At 34.7% G+C, this 25799-nt stretch overlaps 1 protein-coding gene across 3 annotated transcripts in view; it reads left to right on the plus strand.

Moving 5' to 3' along the window:
- Positions 1-25799, plus strand: part of LOC104364921 (adhesion G protein-coupled receptor A3) — a 277796-nt gene that overhangs the window by 113236 nt on the left and 138761 nt on the right. For all 3 annotated transcript variants that reach the window (XM_042791300.1, XM_042791301.1, XM_032994882.2), the window contains exons 5-7: positions 387-458; positions 1226-1389; positions 16269-16482. In XM_042791300.1, the coding sequence (XP_042647234.1) occupies positions 387-458; positions 1226-1389; positions 16269-16482 (450 nt within the window). The remainder of the gene's footprint in view (positions 1-386; positions 459-1225; positions 1390-16268; positions 16483-25799) is intronic.

Here is a 25799-nt window from a genome sequence, read left to right on the forward strand (position 1 = left end):
TAAGACACTGGTTTTATTTCTTTACCTTGAAGTCGCATTCTACGTATACTATAAAAATCCAACATAGGTCTCACCAACTAATCATTTTATGACTATTTTCCCTTAAATTCTAGAATAATCTCTTCTAGAATTCTGTTCTATTAAATATGTAGTAATATTCCTGTTTATTAGAGCAAGTGAATTGTATGTATACCTGCTGTGAAAATAAAAGAAATGTATGATTTGATTTGAATATTGCTATCAGATATGAAAAAGCAATGTATGAATTTAAATGTTTTTACTTTTATCAAGAAAACAGAATTTCTTAATTAGCATTGAGGAAAATTATAACAATTTGGGTTTAGTTTTGTATTTGTTACAACTGACTGTAAATTGCTTTTTTCTAGGAATTTGTCAGGGAATATTTTTTCAAGTCTCATGAATGGACTTTTTTCTGAGCTGCTAGCTTTGAAAGCACTGTAAGTAACACTGCTTATATTTGAGAAAGACATTAGAATAAACATAGCAGAGCTGAATATGAATTCAAACAGGCTTATTTCTATCAATGCATTCCAAATATAAAATATGCAGTGTTTCGTTATCAATGTCTGTCTCACTATGGATGCGCTACCATCTTCTACCTGTCCCAGTGAAATCGATAATGCTGACAACTTGACCCTGTTCCTGACTAGCTCAGTCTAGCCATCCTGACTAGCATCCCTGTTTTTTTGTCCTTCTTGATCTTATACCTTTCCATGTTTTCATCCATTACATCTTATAACAACTCCAAATACAAAAACCCACCCATGTTAGATATTTTTCCTGCAATTATAATAAAAATTCCTAGTTATTTATATTAAATGTACCTCTCTGAGATTTGAAAGTGTATACTGGATGCTTCCATGGTCAAGTTCCCCTTTAAAAGAGATTTTGGTAAGTAAAAGTATCTTATAGTGTGGCTTTCTACAGTGGCACATACTGAAATTTAATTCAGTAGTCAGTGATGATGGTCTGTAACCAAACCCAAAATTTTGACATAATGTCTTGGAAGCCGTTAACAGTGGGACAATGTGTATTAGTTGTCTCAGGGTATCTTTATAATTATACATCTATAAATATACATCCACATTTATGTATCTATCTAGAATTAGTTCTCCTTGGAGTTAGATACTTTGAATCTAATAGAAAAAAGTATGTTTATGAAAATTGCATGTATATCGATTGTGATCTTTCTTTGCCTTTCTAGACATTTCAACACTGATTCACTCATTTGTGACTGTAACCTAAAATGGGTCTTGCAGTGGGCCAGAAATGCTTCGGTTCGAATAGCAGAGGAAACAGTTTGTGCTTACCCCAGTGCTTTACAAGGACTGTCATTTCGTAACCTGAAGGAAAACCAGCTGATATGTGGTGAGCTGTACTCTCATTTAACATTACAAATCGAACTGGAATCCAGAGGAAATATTAAAAACAGAAATGTTGCCCAAAAAAATTTAAAAGAGTAATAAATCTGACTTATATCCATGAGAAATTCAGGTATATGGCACAGAAAATACAACTAAGATTGAAAGAGAATGGAAAAAAAATAAAAGTTTTTTATTTAATGCAAAATTTTATATACATATATTTATATATAAATATATATGGCAAGAACACCACTGTCCTGTCTCTACATTTGGTAACATGTAATTATGATTTAAAACATTAACCCATGATGGTAACTCTACATTGTATGCTGCATGAAACTGAGGTTTCCTACACAGATTTATAGAATGTTCATTTCAAGTTGTATCTCTGACAATGTGACATAAATGTCAGATTTCATTCTTGTAATTTTCATTTTTATAAACCTCTAACTATACATTTTAGCACTGCATGCTGAGAATGAATAGAATTTTTACAGTGAGCTTCAGTTAGGTGAATTCTGTATTTGAAGAGGTATTAGTGAATTGCTTTTTGGTCTGAGGAAGGAAACAAAAAAAATACGAATGAGTAAAGAAAATTCATCTCTCAGAACACTGTCTAGCAAAGAGCAGACTAAAACAGAGATTTTAAAACTATCACATAATGCAGACAAAAAATCATCATCTAAGATGATGCTGGTGGGTTCCATAATCAGAAATATAATTTCACACATACTTGATTAATCATAGAATCTTTTAATCTTTGTCTTTCTTGAATGATAGAAAATTGCTGGGATGGTGACTTTGCTAATGCCTTACAGAAACAAAAGGAAAGTCACACTTTTATCCTAATAACCGTGAAAAGAATGATGTGTACTGCTAACACATTTATAGCAGAAGAGAGATTAGAGTTGACTAGAGTAATAAGGAAAAATTTGGTTTTAACAGCAAATATAGATGTTTACAAGTTGGGAGATGTGAAAGGATGTTAATACCAACTACAGATGGTCCATAGGCTGAACTGTTAAGGAATAGATGCATAGATGCCTGTCTGGAGGCAAATAAGGAATGAGCTTTTGTGACTGAAAGGCAGAGAAGTTTCCAGTAGCTGGTATTATTGAACATTTGAAAATCTGCCATACTTCTCAAATATCAAACTGCCATTTTTTAGAGACCTGGAATGGACGTCTTCATAGAGATCCATTTCCCAGAAAGGAAAGTCCTTCTTCTGAAAATGCTGGAATGATCAGAAGAATTGATTAGGGACTGTTAACTGATATTTCCAGGTTGCCAATGAAAATGACCCTGTGAATATTACAGAGGAAATGAAAGCAATTTCTCAGAATTTTGTACTTTAATTCCTAATAGGACTTCTTACTACACCTCTGATACAGAATGTATAATGCCCATCTAGTTCTCACTGCTATTTATAATGCCTGCAGAACCCTTGACAAGGTTTGTAATGGCTGCCTGTAGCTTGACAGTGCTTTTAATATCTGCAGAGCGCTTCATAGTGGTTATATTTGCTAAGCCTTCCACCAGGTCTGTAATGTCTGCCAAGTATTCCACAGAGCTCAAAATATCTGTTGGGCAGCTCACAGTACTCAGAACATTTAGCAATTTCATTTTCAGTAACTTAATTTGAATTTAGGCATAATAGAAGACTGTCTGATACCAAAATAATTACAGCTATTGAGAATATTTTAAAAAGAATGTATTGAAGTATGCATAGACCTAATCAAATTAAGCATCTCTTAAAGAAATTATTAAGTGATCTAAAAATTAAAAACTCTTACATATGAACATCTTCTATACTGTCAGACATTTGTACTTATAGTTACTGATCTTCCTTCTACATGCTAGAAGACATCATGAGGTATTGCAGTCACAAGATGAGCAAAGAAAAAAAGAATGAAAGGGAGAAAATAAAAATAGAAGGGAAGTGTCAGATATCATTGCTGGTGAGGTAGGGAGTGAACCAAAAAGTCAAAGTATGTGGAGAAGAAACTAGACAGTAAAAAAATTTCTAAATAGCTAGAGGAAGAAGTTTGCCGTGAGCTATTTAGATTTCTTTTGTGTTTATATGGGAGAAGAAATCATCTTTCGAATTTCTGATGAATCTTTCTCATGCATCTGATAACTCACAATAGCCAAAGTAATCACCCACTGAAAACAGTTAAAAACCTGCTTTGGGGATTTTTATAAGAGTTAATTTAAGTAACTGCACAGTTTTAGAATTCACAGGCTTATGCTTGCATATTTCATTAACAGATTATATGAGCTACTTAAATCTTCTTTAACAAAAATCTCAGAAATGTTCAGCTATAAACCAATTTTTGGCAGTGTTGGAAGTAAGGCTGAAAAATCAGTTTGATGATAAAAGATAGTTTTGCCTTTGTCTTCTGCCTTAATTATGAGGGACTGCAATGAATTCAAAATGGTATGGACAGAGTATCTTTCTGGAAAATGACTATGAATTTGGCTTCATATAGTGCCTTGTTACTGTTTCTCTATGACTCCAAATAAAACTTACTCAATTTACAGGAGGAAAATTACATTTTCTTGAATACCAGTGCTATAAATTCCAACTGAGGTCTGATAGGAATCTTTGATTTTCCCTTGCACACATCATCATCAGAAATGGATTCTGTAGGCGAACTTCTTTACTCAAGAAAGACCTGTATGATTTTTTGTCTTAAGGGGATTACAGAAGATTGCTGTTAAAGCTGGGTTTTCATTATTTACACTGATGAATGAGATATTAGAATTCAGTTTCTTAGTCTCAAAGCTGTATTGATGCTGTTGAACTAACAGCACTAAGTATTAGAAGTCCAGTTGTTCTTCAAATTACAATTGACATATAACTCTGAAGTAATTTTCTGTCAAAAAATGTTGACTCGTCAAAACAGATATTTGGAAAAGTGCTGACTTTCTTCTCTCCCCCAGTTAGATTTTATTTAAAATTTAGAAAGTAGTTGCCATAATATCAATAATCTCTAGATAAATGATTTGGCTGAAAATGATGTATATATTTACTAAATTATACAAAAAATATTGCAAAGGTGAAAGTATAAAAATAATTTTGTAGTGCTTTAATACACTATTATTTATTTATTTCCACCACAAGGAAAATTATCTAATTGTCCTGGGACAGAATACAGTTTTTCATGCAGGTCTCCTACAAATGAAAGTATTACTTTATGCATATATGTTTTCTCTACAGTTGTTTATAAATAATTGGGACCATGCTATCACATTTTTTTAATTAAAAAATAAGTTGCTTCAGAAGTAAGAAAATATAAAAGGATATTAAGAAATATATTTGGCTTAGAGTTTAATGCATTTATACATAATAAATTACATTTCTATTCCTTATCATTATGCGTTTTTCTGTGCAGAGAGTGGATAGGTCTTGTATTAACATGGCTGGGATAGCATCTGTTTTTATGTAGTATCTCATCTACCTTAATGGGAGTAGGGTGGCCTCCCTGGGCTCAGGAGACTGTTTTTCAGAGGCTTTGAGGATTCAGAACCTGGTTTTGAATTCTCTTGTTGCTCACGGTGCTCCACATTCAAGAAAATCAACTGTACTGTGTTTCACACGGCTTAGAGGGGTTGTTACAGTATGTTATTTTGAAAGTATGTGCCATGACAAAATGTGTATTCTATTCATGGGTAGTGCACCTGTTGGTTGCGATTAATAGAATTGTAACTGTTTACATCTGACTTGTAGTGGGAAATTGTTTGGGTTGGTTCATAAGTTACTCATAGCTTTAATAGTCAATTAGGACTTTCACTGTGGATGACAGGGAGTGAGTACTCAAAATATAGAGCTAGAGTTTTATCTGTATAAGATCTGTATGATTAGGTTTCTAGCATGCCTTAGGGGGCTGTATACTGAGAAAAGTGTAAACACTAAAGAAGAATATAAATCCATCCTACTGAAAATAGAGGTGAGAAAGAATGGAAGATAATAGCTACAAGATGTGAGTGTCCAACAGTGTTTGAATTATTACTCAGTCTCTGAATTCTATAAACTTCCTTAGTTTAAAGTGTTAGCTCATGAGTGAAATTAGCAAGTTGTGACTCATAAAATATCACTGAAATGTCCTTTTTTTTGTTACAATAGACTCCCTGCTTAGGAAGGGTACTTCAATCAGAGGGACACAAATCAAAGGGATAGAGCCTTCTCTGGCTTCTGTATTCTGCAATACGATTCATTAAGTGTTTCGTAGAAAATGTAAATAATGTAGTGGGAGACAGGGAATATAGTTGTTAGGGAATTGTTTGTACTTAACTAGCACCTTATCTTTTGTAGTTTGCCTCACTTCACTGAGAATCAGAGTATTCATCCTCTAAAGGAGTAGAGTCAGGTTAAAAAGTAAGCACCTTCTGCTCTGATGCTCCGTACCTGTTCAGATTGAGACCGTTGCAAAGCAAAAAAAAAGAGGAGATCACATTTATATTCTTTATGCACTCTTTCCACTTGTGTTCTTAGAGATGTGTTGACCATTTTAAGATTTAATTTCTTACACAGAAAGGCATAAAGTACTTTCATCATTACTTACCTACTGTCACATTTTCTAATTTGCATTTCTCATACTTAAATATCAGCAGAACATTAAGGCATATTTCTCTTGGGCCACATGTAGCTCTCTAGTCTATTTTCATAAGTAATTTTTTTGGCAATTCTACCAAAAATACTACAAAAATTCAGAACATTTGAGACATTTAAAATCAATTAAAGACCATTGGGAAAAAAGAGAACATTTTCTTTTCTATACTTCCTGTATAAATTACTTACTTTTTTTTTTTTTTTTTTTTTTTCCTTGACATAGACTCTCCAAACTGGTGTGGCTTTAAATGTTTTCTCAGCAGTGATGGAATAGTGATGTTTTAGATACTGTATATGTTGAAATGTACTTCTAATTTTACCTGTTGTACTTGCACATCATTTTCCTTTCATCCCTAGTAGGGTAAGTCTGTTTCCACTGTCCAATAGTAAGAACTTTGAAAGATATATGTACTTCATAAATTCTAAAAATAGAAAAAACCAGACTGATGTTGGGAAATTTTATATTTGAAAGATGACTTTTTCAACATTTACATTTAAGCCTAAAATCAGCTGAATGCATTCAGCCTCATTCTGCATCACCTTTTAAGAATGTTGTCAAATATTTTGCTCTAGGGATACCGGGTAACAAATTAGATTTGAAGTTGCTTTTTTTGTATGGTGACAAAAATTATATATAAACGTTGCCATTTGAGTCTTAAAACAATAATTTTATATATATACGTATATAGATTGTTCCTAAAAGTTTCCTTTCCCATATGAAATATATTGCAATAACAAATACTGGCTCAAAATTAACAAGGAACATTTTTTCTTCTTTTATTTCTCCTAGTGTACACAAAACATTTTTTTGATCTCATTTGTTATTTACTTAAATTTAGGGATAGGCTAGAGATTATTGTTTCAAGCATTTCTTTCTTCATTTACAAGTCATTCTTACTACGTTAACACAATGTAAATATTGAACTGTGGGGTTTTTTTCAGTATGTAGTAACTGACTAAACTCAAATCTCAAGTACAAAGAATGATGGATTAATTATCCAGATTTAGATTCCAGTCCTGCAGTTTCCTGGCAGTCTACAGATAGCCTGCTGCATTCATGTGGAGCATCATTGTCTTCAAGAATATGCGGGATCAAGACTTCAGCTCCAATTCTGCAGGGAGTGCTTAATCATATGAATAGGTCTAATTACATTGAAATAGGAATATCCAGATAAGTAACCTTTCACAGGATTAGGTTTTTCAAGGTATGGGTAGTGATACAATTAGCTCTAGGTAAATCCACTTGTAGATAAAACCACTTGGTAGTGTGAAACCAACAATGCTCTAAACTTTTGGTTCCAAACTCTATATTTCTCATTCTAATATGATCAGTCTCAAACTGGGGAAAAAAAAATTAATGTGCTGCCCTACATTTAATATTAAATATTATTATCTAATTTATTTAGAACACTGCTTCAAGGTTTGGGGCACAAATTTAATATCATTTAAAACTTACAAATGTGAAATAACAGAAGTATTAAAATGTTTATTCGAGAGATTTAAAGGATGAAGTTTTACTACTATGTATTTTCTTGCATCTGTGTTCACACATGAAATTATAGTTCAACATAACCTGAAATCTTGCTGATTTAGATGCTGGAAATGTACCCAATTTGTTTTCTTACCATAGCTTAGCCTTAAACTACATCAGAGGACTTTAATATACAGTTATGTCTTATTTTCTACATTTTGGCCTGCTTGTTCCAAAAAGCATGAAAAATAGCTAAAGGAAAGTTTAGCTAAAATGTAGGGAGAAGAATGTCAGCAAAACAAATCCTCTTTAATCTTCAGAACCTCTGTCCTTGGAGACTTGACTGGCCATCTCCAAAAGCTAGTTGCTCATGAGCAAAGCAATAAGACAGCCAGCCTTAACCAAGGCCCATGAAGTATCAGAGAAGATATATTCTTTATTCCTAACATAGTAACATGTACATTAAAAGACTAGGGATAAATTTTATAATTGTAATTTCCTGATAAAATTATATAAGCTTCTTTAACACACCTATGTTAACAGCACTTATTACAGTTTGTTGTAATTAATCTTAGTTGTTCTCATGGGAAAGCTCCCTGTAAAGCCTCTATCCTAACATTCTCTGTCCTAATTAAGTGGAGTATACCATAGTGATATTTCACATTTTTTATAGCACATTCCATCATACAGCACTTTCTTTAATATATTTATAAAAATGGCTGTTGAGAACTGCAGTTTCTGACACTGTCAGCTGGGCTGAGAGGAGTTTGGAATGGAAAAATGTCATACAATGACTGGAACAGATACTTCAACAAAACTGTCACTTGTTCAGAATCTTTTATGATGTTTACATTTCTTTTTTTGTTTGGCATTCTTGCAGCATAGATAGGTCCTCATGAAGCCTGCTGGACTTTAGGCAATTAGGGACAATCACTGCTACTCTTGGGACCTTCCTGCTGCCATGCTTCCATGGTCTAAGTGTGTACTAATGATATGAAAATAAAAAGAAGGTGGCTAGTGGTGCTTAAGATTTGGAAAGATGAGTGCTACCAATTCACTTCCCAGTTAGATAAAGCTAATCAATATATTTCACAGAGCTAGTTGCTTTGCCTTGCCACCACTCAGCCATTTTTATTAACTGAAAGCTGTAATGAGTGTGCATAGCCATGAGCTTGCCAGCTTGCTTGCCATAAGGATAATTTGAGTAATCAAAATAAGCTTTTGAGCAATGGCTTCTGTCTCTTGCCAGTGAAGGAATTTCTGCTGATGAATCTGCCAGTACCATAGCTGTCAATATGTCATGATCTTCGAGTTTTGGGATGTGGCAAATTATCAAATGCTCCCCAGCTTCTCAGGTAGACTTCTGGGACAATTTGAAAATAAGAAATTGAAAAGTGACAACAGTTTTATTTGGTAAGAAAGAAATCAGTGATGAAAAAATTCTTTGCCCTTTCTTTTAAATTTCTGCTAGGTATGCCAATGCAAGACATGGGCTTTATTTTGCCTGCATGCAGATAATATTATTGATTAACTGAACTGAAGCCTTGAGTTTTCTATTGTGGAAATTTTTCAAGTAGTTGTTGCCATTTTACAAATTAATGTTACCATATTTGGCATTTATATTAAATCTTATTAAGTGAAACCTGCTACCTTTGTATTTCTCTACTTATCTACCAAATAATCCACTCCTATCATCAGTAAATAAGAAAATGTTTTTCCACTGCTCCCTCACTTAAAATGATTGCAGTGGACACAACACACATCAGTCCCTAGACCCAGTGCAAAATTATAATTTACTTTCACAGGGGCTTATAAATCTGGGGGAAAGTCCTGTAGAAAAAGACAGGTTAAATAACTTCGTCGTTGCTGGACTTGTCATTCACCTGCTGAGTGCTGGCTGAAACCTGTATGACTTGGATTTGCTAAAAGTGACTAGATTTTAATTGTCCTGTTTCCAGCTCAGCCTTCCTTAGTTTCTACACAGGTGTAACTTAGTTTAGTTAAATAAATCTGAGAAATTATGGAATCCAAGTACTTCTCAGTGTGGCTGTCATCCAGAGCAATGATTGTAGCTCTTCTTGGCATAACTGCACTGAATTTAATCTTGTGTTTTGTAGATATGGAGTATATTTATGGGGTTAGCTAACCCAGATAACTGAAGCACCAGTAGCAGTGGACTGTGACAGCCTGGGATCACCATACTTTTTACTCAGGATAAATCCTAGGATTGCTACTTCTGTTCAGCTCCCTGCAGCAGCATCTGCATTCTTAACAGTGCCTCAGTCCACTGGCTCTGCTATGGCCGCTCATGAGATGTACACCCTTTCCCACTCTCTCTCAGCTTTGATGGCTTTACAGAAGTTTGTAGGAGTAAAACACAATATAAACTTTGTAACAAAGTAAAACAGCGCACATGTCTGAAGTTTTGCTCTTTGGTTAGTAGCTACCATTTCAGTGTAGCATTTAGGATTGCAAACTAAACAGAAACCTATGATTTAATTATGAGATGTTGCAAAAGAATACATAGACTTTATGTTCCCGTCTTAGAAGCATATATGAGGGTGAAAGGGACTGATAAAATGATGTGGAATAAAACTTGCCCTGCCAGCACTATGAAGCTGGTGGAAATAATAAGCTATTACACAAATAGAAGCTGCACTTTTTCTGCAGTGAGTGGTAAATGAATATAATAGAATCATGGAGTGGTTTAGGTTGGAAGAAACCTTAAAGATCACCTAGTTCCAACCCCCCTGCCATGGTCAGGCACACCTTCCACTAGACCAGGCTGCTCAAAGCCCCGTCCAACCTGGCCTTGAACCCTTCCAGGGAGGGGGCAGCCACAACTACTCTGGGCAATCTGTTCCAGTGCCTCACCACCCTCACAGGAAAGAATTTCTTCCTTATCTATAAATCTGCCCTCTTTCAGTTTAAAACCATCACCCCTCATCCTATCACTACACTCCCTGATGAAGAATCCCTCCCCATCTTCCCTATAGGCCCCCTTTAAGTACTGGAAGACCACTATAAGGTCTCACCAGAGCCTTCTCTTCTTCAGGCTGAATAACCCCAACTCTCTCAGCCTGTCCTCATAAGGGAGGAATATGATACAAAGCTTTCTTGTCCCAAGCCCAAAAGACTTATTTTGATGTGTTTAATACATGTTGGCATCTGTACTTTCTTGATATTATGTTAAAATTGGAGCCAGGAAAAGCTTTTATTAAAACTGAAGCTTGGCTCCAGTTCTGTATTCATTCTTGACTTCCTTGGCATATGGCACTGTCTGTGACCTTCTACACCAAGCCTTTTGTTATTGTCAGCAAATTTTGCAATACGGAAATTGGCATTGGTGTACTGGCACCTCCCCTTCTTGGCAGAACTGTCCTTCAGAGCAATTCAGATCCATCTCTTTTCTTCAGTTCCATTCAGTAAATAACAGTTATAATTTGCTGTGTCAGCAATTCAAATTTTTAACTAATGTTTTTCACTTTGTTTTTCCTCATTTTCTTCTGTCCATTTTATTGGACAAGTTCCTTTACTTTGTCCTTACTTCCAGCTTTCCCTCACTGTGCTTTCCATGCAGATTTCTTTCCCACTGAGATTGTATACAAATATTAGAGCTCTAACTCACTCTTTTGTCAGTGCGATGTGCTGCACTCTCTAGGCATACTCAGTTCAAATAAAAAGCCCATTGGCAATACAATAAATCAAGTAATTAACAAGGAGCAAAATGTCAACTTATGGCTTTTTTCTCTCCCAAAAGCTTGTGGTGCACTGGAGCAAACTGAATTTTCTACCAAGAGGCAGAAGTCAATGGTGTATCCTGAGACATCAGTACTGTAATACTGCACTGATGTGTGGGCAGCCTGGAGAAACCTGTGGATTTTTCTACTTCTGACTGTGTAAAAGCTGCCAATATCAAACAAAGCCAGTTAATGAGGGCCAGAAAATATATATCAGAAAACTGTATTTGTGGTAAACTGAACAGCAGAATACAGTAATGTAGTAACCAGGATTATTCACTTAGTGGCTATTTAGCTATAGAGAGTTGTGCTGCCCAGGTTATAGGCTATGCAGCAGAAAATGCAACAAATGTGACTAGAGGTAGGACCTGTTTTCATTTTGCTCTGATAATGTCTTCAATACTTCGTGCTGGTCATGCTGGCCAACGACTAGCTAACTTTCTGTGGTGTTTAGACAAATCTATTGTGTAGGTGAGCTTTTGTTCTTACAGATTTTCTTTTGATCATTCACCCAGAAAACAGTAGTGTCCATTCATTGGAAATACATATATTCTAAATGTGATTATGTTGTATTTAAAATGTAACTAAAATGTAGGTTAGAAATTCATTTTATGCTATGTCTTTTACAAGCATTTGTATTCCATCTGTCTAGTGACAGCAGTATTTCCTTCACACTCTTCTCCTTTCCATCTTTTAAAACAGTAAAGGCCAAAGATGGAAAGTTGAACTATCTTTAAAATCTCAATAATTTAATTATAAGGGAAAGACAGAAGATATTTAATTTGTGTGCATGTGTGTAAGATGAGTTGTTTTGTAAAGATATTAAAGGCATTTACATTGGAACATTTCCTTAGAGTTTCAGTGCATTTTGCTGGTTTTTAAGATAAATGTTATTTTCTGGTTTCTTTTTCAACTTGATATATATCTTGGGACACTGCATGAGTTAAAATGTGCAGGGATATATTTTCTGTGAGAAGGGCTCTTAAGTGATATTCTAATTCAGTGGTATTTGTGTAACCTGATTCCTCCTCCATACATCCTCAGTATTCTAGTCCAGAGCTAATCTGAAATACAAGACTGGACTGCATAAAGAATCTGGTCTTCAGTCAACAAAACCCTTTTCTGCTGAGAAGTGAAAGATAAAGAAAAAGGTGTAATTACTGTAATGATGGGTTAGATCTTTAGATTCATGTTGCAATCAGTGATTCCTGTGGTGCTCTGCCGCAATCATGGTTTAGTGCCGACTGGAGAGACAAGACAGGTAAAGACTATAAAACACTCCAGCAGCCCTTGATCCAAGTGCCTATAGGAAAGTCACACCTCTCATTTGCAGGTGGTGGTGCTGGCTCCAAAATTAAGGGCAGCAGAGTGGTTTCACACACACACACACACATGCACAAGCATCAGAGATTATATATATTATTTGGTCTTTTGTAATCACATAATCAAACAGAAAATTTCTATTGTGTAGGGATATGCTTGCCAGAGCTGTTATATTTCAAGTGCTGTCAAATCAATGCCAAAATCATTCCAAGTACTTTCAGAATTTCTTACTTCTTACTTTATTCTTAAAGTCAAGCTTGAAAACATGTGTACAGCATTAGTAGATACTTTCATTTTTATTCTGAATTTGAAGGATTGTTGGATTGTGGATTTAAAATAAGTATTTCCAGCTGATGCTGATGGAACTATACAATCATTTTATAGCCTTTCAGAATAAAGGATATTGGCCCTAATCCTGAAACTCTTGTTGATGCAATTAATCCTTATATCTGTGAGCTGTGTCACTGAAGTCAACTGGAACTTTTGCATGAGTAATAGTTGCAGAACCAGCCTCAGTCATTTAAATCATTGTTACCCCTGAAAAACAACTGAAGATTAACTCTGGTAATAATTTTTTTTTTTTTTTGCAGACATCACAGAGATTAAAAGCAGATGTTTTGCAGAAGTACTTAAGTGTACCTTGCGTGGTCTGCAAATGCCATAATCCACAGAAATTTTACTAGTTTCACCTTGAAAATGAGTTTGCAGCATTATTTGTCAATTTTGCCAACTCAGATAAGTACATTCCCAAAGGGTTCAGTTGGTCAGAAGGGTATCCTGGTCTAATGGTAAACCAAATCTATGTTTCATTAATTTTGCATCTTTGTTGGCAATTAGAAGAATTTGAAAAAAAAAAAGAAAATTAGTAGGTTGTTGATATGACTGATGTCAATCAAAGGATCATTTTTTCCTTTTTTTGATATGCTGCAGTAAAAAAGGTTTCATTTACTTCTGATCATTAATTGACAAAATCCATACAGAACACTTCATTCCCACGCCATTTCTGGGTTTGTTGGTTCCCAAGGCTGAGCGACAGAAATGATGTTGGGAGAGCCTTAGAGACCAGCTATAAAGGCAGAGATAAATTCAAAGTGATACTACATCCATATGCCAGCCAAGTTATTTAGCTTGATTTAAGAAACACCGATGCTATAGTTTGCACTCTTCCCGCTTCATAGCCTGATGATACAATGTGTCACTCACTGCATGACCAAAACCATTTGACACAATACAGTATCCTCAGTTAACTATTACTGTCTTCATGAGACATAATATTTTCCTCAGAGTAGTATATGTTGTTGTTGTACTCGTGACAGTATGTTTAATTTTTCTGGACTTCATTTTCATAATCATTCCATTAATTTATGGCTAAATTTTCCCACCATAACTTTTCCTTATATTCTATAATTGACTTCATAATTGCAACCTTTTGCAGAGAGAGGTTCTCTCCATCTAGTAAAAACCTTTAATGTAAATGACTGAGACCAAGCCTGCAGCTGTTACAAGTGAGGTATTAATTTGGTTTACTTTCTCTTCTTTTAGTTAGAAGCCAAAGATCATGTAAAAATACTTGGTATGTTTCAAGGAATTTTTAGTAATGTATCCATGTCCACAAATAATAGGCTCAATCAGAAGATAAACTACAGAATGTATACACAAGTGAGCAGGGATTTCTGAAGCCTGCACTTTATAGTCACATCAGACTTACAACATTTCAGTAGATAGTAGCTAGCCTCTTAATCCTCTATGTGCTTCTCCTAGACAGCAATATCACACATTCATTCATGTAAAAATCCTGTGTATTATGCTGGCCAGCATTCTTACTCTGTAAAAAAGTAGAAATGATCCCTCTCACCATTTATTCAAAGCAGATGATGAGCATAATATTTAACATTTAAATTCCCCAATAGTATCAACAGCCTAAAGCTAGGTTTATAAATGCAGCTCATCACAATTTAAGTGTTCCAAAGACAGTATCTGAATGACATAAAGAAGGGTGGGTGAGGGTGGGATGCTGAGTAAGAACAGGAACAAACACTGTTGGTCCACAAATTTTAGCAATTGTAAAACCAGTGATTATGGCTTGCAACCTGGTTAGACATGGTTAAGTTCATCTATATTTATTATGAGCAATGGAGGATTTTGAGGAGAAAGTTTCAGGAAGATAAAATGGTGAGCAGTGAAATGGAAATAAAAATGTTAAAGTACTTGTCAGAAAAATAGATGTTACTAGTGGTAATACCAGAAATGTAAGGGTGACCTTTCAACTGACAGTCCTGTAAACTGGATAGATATTAATGATGAGAGGCCTTTAAGTGAAAACAGAAGAAAAATAAGGGAGAAGAAGATCTATCTTAAAAATTCTCTTTCCTTATCAAGATAGAAGGATTTCCAAAGTGCAAGGCTGTAGGCGTTTTGTCTAAGATGGGATTGCAGTAGTGAAGTTGTAAAGTGACCTTGATTCAGTCAATTGTTTGGGCATTGTAGGCTGAGGTGAAAAGGTTGTATTTTAGGAACTGTTGTAGAGGATGCTCACAGTAGTGTGTTCATCAATCACATACGTGAGTCTCTAGTATTTTTGTTACCATTAAAATTTTGTGTGATGATAACAAACTATCAGAGGTAGTAATTTTCTTCTCCTGCTTAAGAAGACTATTTCAGAAAAAATAAAATAAGGTTTTCCTTTATTCCTTATTATACCGTAGAAGATGAACATCTTTATTTAGATGCAGAGCCTTTATTTCACTTTTCCTAATATGCTCCTTTTCAATATTCTGCTACTGATTTAAAGAAATAGCATTAATCTCATAACGTACAGAAAATATTTTACAGAAGTGTTAAGGTTGTTTTGGGATCTAGAAATAAAAGTGGAAGGAAACAAATACTGTGTAGAGGTTCAGTCTCTACAGAAACTGTAGGATTCAAGGATATAGCCTTTGATCACTCTCAAATCTATGAAATTAGCAGACTTTCAGCAGGGCCAAAATGCATATGCCTTCCAAATTTACAATGCTATTTATTTTTTAATTGTGTTTAGGCATTTGGATACATGATTATGGCAGCTGTTTTTTGTAATTTTCTGCATAGAATATGCAGTACTCTCATTATTGGGGTATTTCTTGGGGAAAGACAGGAGAAATAAAATTAATTTTTAAAAGATGGTAAAATGTACTCCAGTATTAAAAAGTAAGAAGAACTATTTAGGTAAATATTTATGTTGAGAAAACATCTAGAGAGTAAAGATGACTTGTGGAAGAGGCAGAAGAAACAGGGAAATGAAAAATCGTAGGGACAGTTGAATTTCAGGGCAAAGTTTAACTTCTGTTATTAACCTTATTGTTGGAAGACTGATTTTTTTCTGTATACCTCTATAGTAAAGCATCCTGCATTGAGAAGGAGGCTGGGCTGGAGAATCTCAAAAGATCCTTTGCAACCTCAAACATTCTGTGAAACCTATCTTCTCTAGATATTCTAGTAATCCTGTAATTATTTGGGCTTGCACCAATGAAAGAAATGTGATCTCTAGAATTGACAACATGATCAGACTTAAGTGGGTGGTTTGTGTGCATATCTCTTATTTAGTGCTTTAATGTGAAGATCTAGGAAGCTAGAATTGTATCCAATTAGTTCACTTTGCAATATTCATAAGAGAGGAAATCACTGTGACCTTTTTTTTCCTTTTTTTTTTTTTTTTTTTTTTTTTGTTTTTGTTTTGTTTTGTTTTGTTTTGCCTGCAGCTGGGCCTCTGGAACTTCCTCTTTTTGAGCTGATCCCATCACAAAGACAAGTGGTTTTTCATGGAGACCGCTTGCCATTTCAGTGTACTGCAACATACGTTGACAGTACCACCCAAGTACATTGGTACCATGCTGGTCACCTGATTGAAACAGATGAAGAGAGTGGCGTATTTGTGGAGGACAGCATCATTCATGACTGCTGCTTAATTACACGGTAATGTATACCCCTTGTAATAGTCAGATTTGTAGGCAAGGTAAACAGATTCAACACTTGCAATAAGCCTCATTAAAATATGCATCAGGAGTTATTTGAAACAATTCAATTACATGCTTGAATCTGAACACACACAGGTAGAGATTTTTCATGGCTATGAATGGCTGTGGTTCCACATTGTATTCTTGTGTCTAAGTATCCAGATTTGAACAACTGTGGGTTTGAATCCGATAGAAGCAATTTATACAGTAAAACATGAGAAGAAATTGAACTTTGAATAGGTTCAGTGGCATATGAGAGTGACTTACAGCCAAACTACTACTTCCTGACACCATCTATAAGATTGAATTGTGATCTAACTGTGAAGAACTGTCAATTTAAAAGGCTTGAAATAATTTTTGTAGGTTTCAATATACTAGATCCTATAATCTTTAGTTAGGTAGTCTCATATTTGTTTCTTATTAAACTATTTCTCAACTTTCTGTGACTTTTACAATGTGTGCCTTTCTGTGCTTGAGAGAGACTAATGTGAAAAAGGTAAGAGGAATGAAGTAGAATAGCCTTCTATAAAAGAAGTAACGACTAATATTTTGCAGTGACCATATGATTCCAGCTTTACCTCAGTTTTTTCTTTTAAATCTTATTTAATAAATTATTATTAATTTGTGTTTATTTTTGGTTTTCATCATAGAGTATTGGCTTGTCGCTAAAAGCTACTAGGCTGTTGCACACATCCTTTTGTCCTTTGCCAATTTTCATCACTGATCAAAAAAAGAGACTGATTCTGTGTCTATATTCTGCCTTTCTCTTTGTAGAAGATGGAGTGAAAATAGCTATGCTAATTAGCTCTGGATCATCATTAACATCTTTTCACTCAACCATTTTCTACTAATATAATTGACCTGAAATGCTTTTATAACTATCAAATGAAAGTTATGGAGTCAAATTAATTCTTCTCCACTGGGGTCTTTTGGCTTTATTGATTTTAATTTCATCTGTTCACTGATTATTTGACCCCTTTTGGAGTCCTATAGATCTAGAGGCATAGATCTGACCTATTCTCACAGCTATTTGCTTTCTTCTGATACCAATGTGTATGGGTATAGCAGATAATGAAAAAAGACTATCAGACCAATTAGTATGGTAATGCCAAGTGCACGAGCTATTATACAACTGCTGAGTCACTTAAATTAAAACATGCTCTTCTTATTTCCTTGATATCAAAATTAAAAGACATGCTGTTAATTACCTCATTATATTTTTCAACTGAATTATATTTTGCATTATATAAGCGATTTGTAGAACATAGTAATAAACTGAAATAAATTGTCTAAAAATGTTAACATTTTCAAAATAGCTATCCTTTTAAAAAGCTAGTTTAGAAGCAGCTTGACTGAATTTTACCTTATATTGCTTACTTTTTGCAAGACTATAAAATAAAAATCATTGTCTACCATAGCAATATTTTAATAAGGATGGTTGATCTGCTACCTACTTCATTTACTGTGCCATTAAATAGGTGACCTTGATGCTCATGTTGCAGTATGCACTGGAACCAGGTATTCAGAAAGAATGTTCTCTAAATACATTGTCATATTTGCTATTATAGACCCGAAAAATACTGGGACTTGTCCAAGTTATGCGATGCAGACTGTCAAAATGAGTCAAGATATTTTCTGAATTAAACTCAGAATCTTTAAACAGAGATTTAAAAGCATTCAACATTTTAATTTCTCATTTATTTGAGCTATATATTTCACTTCACAATACAGTAGAGTATCAACACTGCATTTACTGTACTGCATAGTCCTTATCCAGTCAAAAATGCCAGTACTCAAGCAGTCATGCCTCTGCCTTGATCATGAGAGACCTATACTTTTGAAACTGGCTTTTAAAAAACAAATTATTTTGAAGTATTTTTTTTTTTTAAGTGTAATTATAGAGGTGTATTGTCTCTTCATGTTGGAAAAGAGAACGTCGGCCAGGTTATGATTGTAAAAACTCTCTTCAGCATGTCTTAATTTTAATGCCATCATCATAACCATGAATACTCTAACTCCATTTATATCATTATTATTATTACATGTTAAAATAATATGTAATAGCATGCTTATTACATGCTACAGTAGTATGTGTTAGTAGGCTATTACACACTAATTTGTGATAGTTCTGAAGGTTTTATCATGGTTGTATGAGGCACTGTGAAACATCAGAAAGACTATGCTTCCCTGAGGTCATCATATGTTAAGTATAGGATTTGGAGTAAAAATAAAGGTAATTTAATATCAGTTCTTACAGTGTCGTATTTTGCCTTCCTCTACCTAGTCTTTACAGCATATGTCCACTGCCTGTGGCTTTCTGTGATTGAACTAAAGGACATGCTTTGGCTTGTGCTGCTTAGTAATTTAAAGATTTCTGAAGCTAGCTTTGAACAAAGAGGTGTGGTCCTGTTCCAAAAGCTGCTTATTCAAATGTTTTTAGATGGTTATTTTATTGGGTAGTTCCAAATATTTCTGGATGTGGATTTACAACACAAATATCATACTAAACCTTTCTGTTTTATTAACTGGCACAGTAGAAGGATAAAATATCCAAATGTGTATTTTTTGTCTCGTATGATAAAGCAGAATAAACTAAAAAGAAATGTTTTTGTTACAATAATTAAACTAGTTTTGAACTGTATTCCGGCCTGTGACATTTTTCTTGGCAAAGAGTATTCCCTTATAGGAGATCTTGAGAAGGTGTTTTCAATTCTGCTGCTAGTTCGCATTTACCATTTCTTGCCAATGATAATAATATTTGATTTTGCTCATGTTGAATTTTCTGTCATTATGCCTGTGTATAAATGTCATAGTCATACATGAAAATGTAAATGTGATGCGGAACTAATTTCCTATCATCTGTGAATGGATCTAGCTGAAATTGTTATTTGTGTTTCCATGAAGACAGCCTAATTTCTCAAGCCTGATATATTTGATTATTGGTTTGATCACAAAAAGTGGCAATGAAACAATCCATATCCCTGAAGCCACATAGAAGGCAGATTATGTATGATTCTCTGCAGCACAGCAACCTTCCCAATTTCTCCACTGTTCCCTTTCAGTGCTGGGAGATGCTAGCAGGACAGTTACTAGAATATTAACCTAAAAAAGAAAAATATTTTAGTTTTATGAATAAAGCAACTCCACAGTAGTAGAGAGACTTTAATTCTCAGGAAGTTTCTTATTCACCACATAGACTATAATGACAATTTTGGTTTCTTTTTAGTTCTATTCTGCAAATACTTGTGTAGAGTGTTTAACAGTGCTTATGCCTCTGGCAGGTATAATGTCTGCTATGGGACCATTATAGTTCACAAGCACTCCTTCTGAAAACATTAAACTGCACAGAAAGTTAAGAAGCCATAAAAAGGAGTGCTACAACTGGAGACACCAACATGCTCTCAACTCAGCTTAGGATAGTAGGTGCTAGTATCCGAAGTGTTTTTCAGATATAATTTTTGTTAGGCTATGCAGATAGATTTGCAACTGGAAATACAGACTATTAGATCTCAACTGTGAACCTGCACAAATAGTGTTTTTCTCTTAAATTCTGTCATAAATATTTCAGTCTTCTAAATATGGCTGCCAAATACAGGGTGGGTTGATTTTTTTATTTAAAGAAAAAAAAAAATGTAAGCTTAAGAATCTGTTTGAGTTTTTTTAAAGCCTCTGGTGCTTCCTTACATTTTGACGGTACTCAATGCCAATATGGGATGTTCAAAAGTAAATAATGAAGAAAGTAGTAACACTTGAGATAAGAGAATGTGGAACTACAGCTGATCCTTTAGGTGTAGCAAGGATAGGGGCAATAGTAAGAAAACTGATTTTAAAATTTAGATATAAAATGTGTATATTCATCTCTGAAAGCTGCTTTTAGAGGTATATGATTATGTGAAAATCTCCAAAACTTCCATATGCAAAAGAAATGTCTGATAGCAGAGTTTCAAATCATGATTCACTTGTATTGTAATCGTGAAGAAACTAGGAAAAAAATAAAAAGGAATGAAATGTGGATTAAAATTTTTGATCATAATTTTTGTAATTTAAAGGGCGTTTTGGGCCCTTTGTTTGAAATGATCACTGCATCTATTAGTAATGAATTTGGAATTTGTCTGAGTCTGTTTCACCTAAAGAGCGAGCGTTGTTTAAGATTCTTGAAAGAAAATTACAGGAGTAGACAGGTGGTATCGTGACAAGTTTGAGATCCAGACAGGCATTCTGCGTAAGAAAGAGCAAAACACTTCCAGAACTTTTGGGAGAAAGGCAAAATTCTGTGCCTGTTTTTTGTGGAAAGGATCCAAATGACCTCTGAACTCTCTTAACAGTTTGTGTCAGGGATACATCTGGAATAGATATGAAGCAAGCAGTAGTGGTTTGGACTGGTGTTTGGTTAAGGACAGTCTGAAAATGATGTATCAAAGTTTAGGTATGTGCCAAATCATGGCAAAATATGGGAGATTCACTGTGCACAAGCTTAACAAAGTAAATGTTACGGTAGATCCGATGATTCTGATTCAGAAATGCAGATATTTTATAATCACTTTGTGTCCTGCTGTCATGAGCAGCTGGATGTGAGCAGCTGAGGGTCACACTGAAAAGCCCAGGGAAATCAGCAGAAATTGTTTGGTGCTGGTATTTTGCTGATTCACGTAACTGACTCTGTCTTAGTTGTTGAGCAGTTAGGAAAGAAATGAATCAAAGTAACCATTTAAATTGTAAATCAACATTTCTGTATTGTTTTGAGATTGCTTTAAACACTGTAGTCAGTGGTCTACAGCTTACTTCAGGCACTCTAGGCAGCAAAGCACTAGTGACAGATGCACCTTTACCAACAATGTTCTTATATATCAGACAGGAAGATAATATTTGAAATTATTGCAGAATATTACACAATGCACAGGCTAAGAGTTTTATTATCTGAGCTTAAGAGAATCTTCATGTGAATTAATTTGGAAGATTAATTAAATTTAGGCCTTTTCTCTAAAACTCTTTCAATTATGTGAATAAAACTCAATGACAGTTTTACTACTAATCAGTTTTGGGAATAATTTAAAATATAACCTGTGGAAAAAATATATTAATACTGTGAAAAGCAAAAGCAGGAACAGCAATACCCTCTACCATTAAAGGAATAGACCATTATGCAAGAATTGTGCTGTGCCATAAAAAATGTAGGCTTAATTTGTATAACTGCTTAATGAAACATGATTGAGAAATAGATGCTTTCACAGAAAAGATATATAAGTATTTTTGTCTGATACAATCAAAAAACCATAGAAAAATGGAGAGAACAGTAAAAAAAAAAATTAAATTATGGAGTCCTTCTTGAAGAACTTTAAAAGGCTATCCTTTTTTTTGATGTTGAGATAAGATTAAGGAGATGCCTTGCACTAAATTTTCACCTCTCATTTCCATCTCTTCTTATTTCCTGCAGCTATGTATGGATCCATCCAGCCACACCACTGAAAACAGATGTTAAGTTCAGTATTAAGAACAAAAAATTGCCTTTCGCCCCATCAGGGGGAATCAGTAGAGTTTTTCTTTGAGTTTTTAGAGCCAGAATGATTTGAATGTGTTCCTTCAAACAGCAGCCATTATACAGCTGAGGAGATGCTGCACTGCAGCAGCAGTTTGGAGTGAACATCTCAGGACTGGCTTTTTAAAAATTACTTCTCCTGTCAACACCGATGTAAGGTATAACTATACAATTTCTTTCAGTCCAGGCAGTAGTTTGTAACCCTGTGCATCAGTTATAATTATCAGAGCAATTCTGACTTACATCCAGACTGAGGTACTGCTTTTACCAGGTCAATCACCCTAGGTACTGGTGAAGCAAACCATTTCTTTAAAACAAAACATGTTAGAAATATTAAAACAAATAACTGAACTACTTTTTACCTTTCATATATTTCAATCTATTCAACATAGAGAACATGATGTAGGACATATTCCTTATGGACTTACAGAAAGCTTTTTTACTCCATTAGCACACTGGAATTCCATTAAAATAGGTCCCAGCCCCTCCCCTTCTTTCTCTCTTCAGGCTAAATGAACCCGATTTTTAATTGTTTATGTCATTTTGATTGGATGACTTCTGGCAATCACAAAATAAAGTTTACACTGTTGGAGATACACTTTATACTGCAAAAAGAATAGAGATAGTTCCTGAAGTTCTTATGTAGGAATCTGCTATATCTTACCTCCTTTTTAGATCTTCCCAGATTTCTTGCAGGTCAACAATTAAAACAGGTCAGTATTCTAGCCCTAATATACAATTACTCTATTCCATTAAGTATTCATTAAATAATTAATTTCTGCATTTGTACCATCATCACTGAGTAGGGAGAATGGGAAATTCTGTCAAAGTAGTGTTCATTTGAAAAAAAATTTGAAATTGCAAAATAAGTGTAGTAGTTTTTTGTTTTGTTTTCTTCTGTGTATTGTTTGGGGGTTTTGTGTAAGTTTTTGTTGTTTTGGGGTTTTTTTGCTGGTCCCAGTGGCACATAATCAAATAATCAAGAATTGTCATAAGTAGGTTAACACTTCTGAATCATCTGGGAAATGTTTTACTTTAAAAGCTTTTTATGCACTTTTGGCTATTGGACTGATTGTCATAGTGTTATTTTTGTCTAAGAACCTCTGATAGTGTACAGATTACAAGAGTTATGCTAATGAAATAAAGCTTCCTCTGGATATAACATTGCATCCTACAGACTACTTAAGGGCAGTTGAAAGACATACAGCAGGTGTAGCACCATTTCCCCAGAGGACTGCAGTTGTATACATCCTGCAGTCAGGCAGTTTGCCGATAGAATAAAATTAATAACAATAAACACATTTGAGCATCCCTAAAACTTTCACCAACTGACAAAGCAGCTTGATGACAGACAGCTAATTCATGAAGTGCTTTAAATAAGCCCTGGCCTAGGTGTATTCTCTTCAGATAGCTTTATAGCACTGTGCTGTCACAGACCTGCCAGTTTTCTGAAGGTTCCTCCAATAAGGGAAAGCTCTGAGTGCTCGAGAGCTGTAGATACCTTTTTTCCTCCTCCCAACCATATGTTCTCAGCTAGCTAGACTGATATGTATTGACTCTAGGACTGTGGGAGCATGAAGATGAATACGAACATCTTTATTCACACCTTTTAATGCAGCACAGTAGCTGGTATTCTGCCTCTGCCTGACAAACTCAATGAGAGAGCAAAGGATCACACAACAAACCAAACCTGTTGTGGTATGTTGTAGAAATATTTAGATTTCTGAATGCATTTCTGAAGGTGATTCAGTAGAGTCACTCTAATACTAGTAGTATTTGTTTTCTCAGTTTTAAGAAACAAATTGATGACATATAAATGTAGGTCACAGGTTCTTTGACATCCACCTAAAGAAAACGCATCTTGCTATTGGGCAGATGTTTACATGACAAATGGATAATATTAGCCTGTGACAATATTTTTGAACATTTCCATGTTAGTCGAAGTAATTTGAGCAATACAAAGGACGTAAAGCAAGATGGTTTAATAACTGACATACAGGTCTTTTCTCCCATTTTGGAAGTAGGTTGGTTTTTGTTTTTCTGTCCAGTATATTGTCATTAAAATTAGATCCTTTCCATTGGCCAGTCTGAAGTCAAATCCAGCTGTTGTCATGGTCCTAGCATACTGATATGAACAAATTAGCTGATAGATTAATTATAGTGAAAGTGTGTTATAGCACATTACGTTTCTTGGGTAGCTACAGGCAGAATTAAATGGTAAGTTATGCTTTGTTTTTATATTCAATCAGAAGAAACAGAAAATAATGGGTATTGAATTTTCTGTGTGTATGACAAATTGATTACACCTGAAAATATTTGCTAGTCATCTAGCATAAAATTGATATCAACTTTAATCTTTAATCTCTTTTCTCTTGCTGTTGCCTGGACACAATCTTTCTTTAAAGGCCATCAGCCTTCTAAAGCTGTTTCTTTCATGGGTAAATAAGTAATTTTGTCAGAGAGATCAGACTAGCAATTTAAGTTCAGTGAAAGTGCCTAGATTTACACATTCTGTCTTCATTTTCCATGTTTTAACCTTGTATACCCTGTGAAAGGCTGTATTCCAAGTAGCAGTATACTCTGGAGACTAACTAATTTTTAAAATTCTGTGTTAGTATTAATAATTTAGGGTGGTATGGGTTGGATGCAGGTTATGCAGGCCTTCTGCCTGAACCATAGAAAAGCATTCAGTATTTATCCATTGGAAGAAGAATATGAGGAAACCTAAATGTTATTTGTGTTTGAGTAATTAATTTTTATTTTTCTTCAGGAAGAGAGTTGGTTCTTCCCAAGTCTTACAGGAACTCAAGTCAGACTTTAAAATGTTTCTTGTGGAAAGGCAATCAAAATATGGTGTTAAAGTCTCTTTATTCATTACTCTGTTTCCTGGCATGCAAATGTCGCTAAGGCATTACTTCAGGACATGGTTGAGTAATTTTGCATAATGAGACCTACATCTGATTGTCTAATTAGTTATGCATAGCTGTAGCAATGCAAAACTATGCCTCAAATAGAAATCTATTGTCATAGGTTACTTGATTACATGAGTATGGCTTCCGCCTGTATTATGCTTCCTCTCTTTGTAATGACAAATGCCACAGGCTTCTATTGAATATTATAACAATTTTTTCATGAAGTTGCATCAGCTGTACATTTTAATTAATTTTTCAATATGTCAGGCATCACATTTGAAAAAGGAATCCTACCATGCATGAGATTTCTCAGTACAAAAAAGAAATGTATATTTTCATTCTTCCTTTCAATGTTTTTACTGAGAAGACCAGTATAATTTCAAAAGAAAACTTGATAAAAGCTTGCTAGTCATCCTTTTGTTCTCATCAGGCATCAATCTTCATATTCAGTTTGTCTTGACACCATCTCATGAATGTCTGACTTTGTTTTACGTCTTGGTAGGTCAAAAATTTCCACAGAAGTAGCAACTACCACACCTCTGAGGAGTAGGATATGATTGCTTATGTAGAGGAAGTAGAAACTCTTTCTGACTCATACTCCATCTTTAGGAAGGCTACATAGTAGAGGCAAGATCTTTTAATTTGTGGCCCGATGTTTATTAGCTTCTGTGAGATAAGATAATCAAGAAAATTACACAGTCAAAGGTTCCATCCTTTCTTAATTCTGTTGGGCTTTTGTCACACTCTTAAGCCAGAGAGTCCGACCATGTTCTCAGGTCATAGGAGAGGTCTTGCCTTTTATCAAGACTTGCTGCCATGACCAAGAGA

This window comes from Tyto alba, unplaced genomic scaffold (genome assembly GCF_018691265.1).
Source record: "Tyto alba isolate M040663 unplaced genomic scaffold, T.alba_DEE_v4.0 Super-Scaffold_1, whole genome shotgun sequence".
Classification (NCBI taxonomy): domain Eukaryota; kingdom Metazoa; phylum Chordata; class Aves; order Strigiformes; family Tytonidae; genus Tyto; species Tyto alba.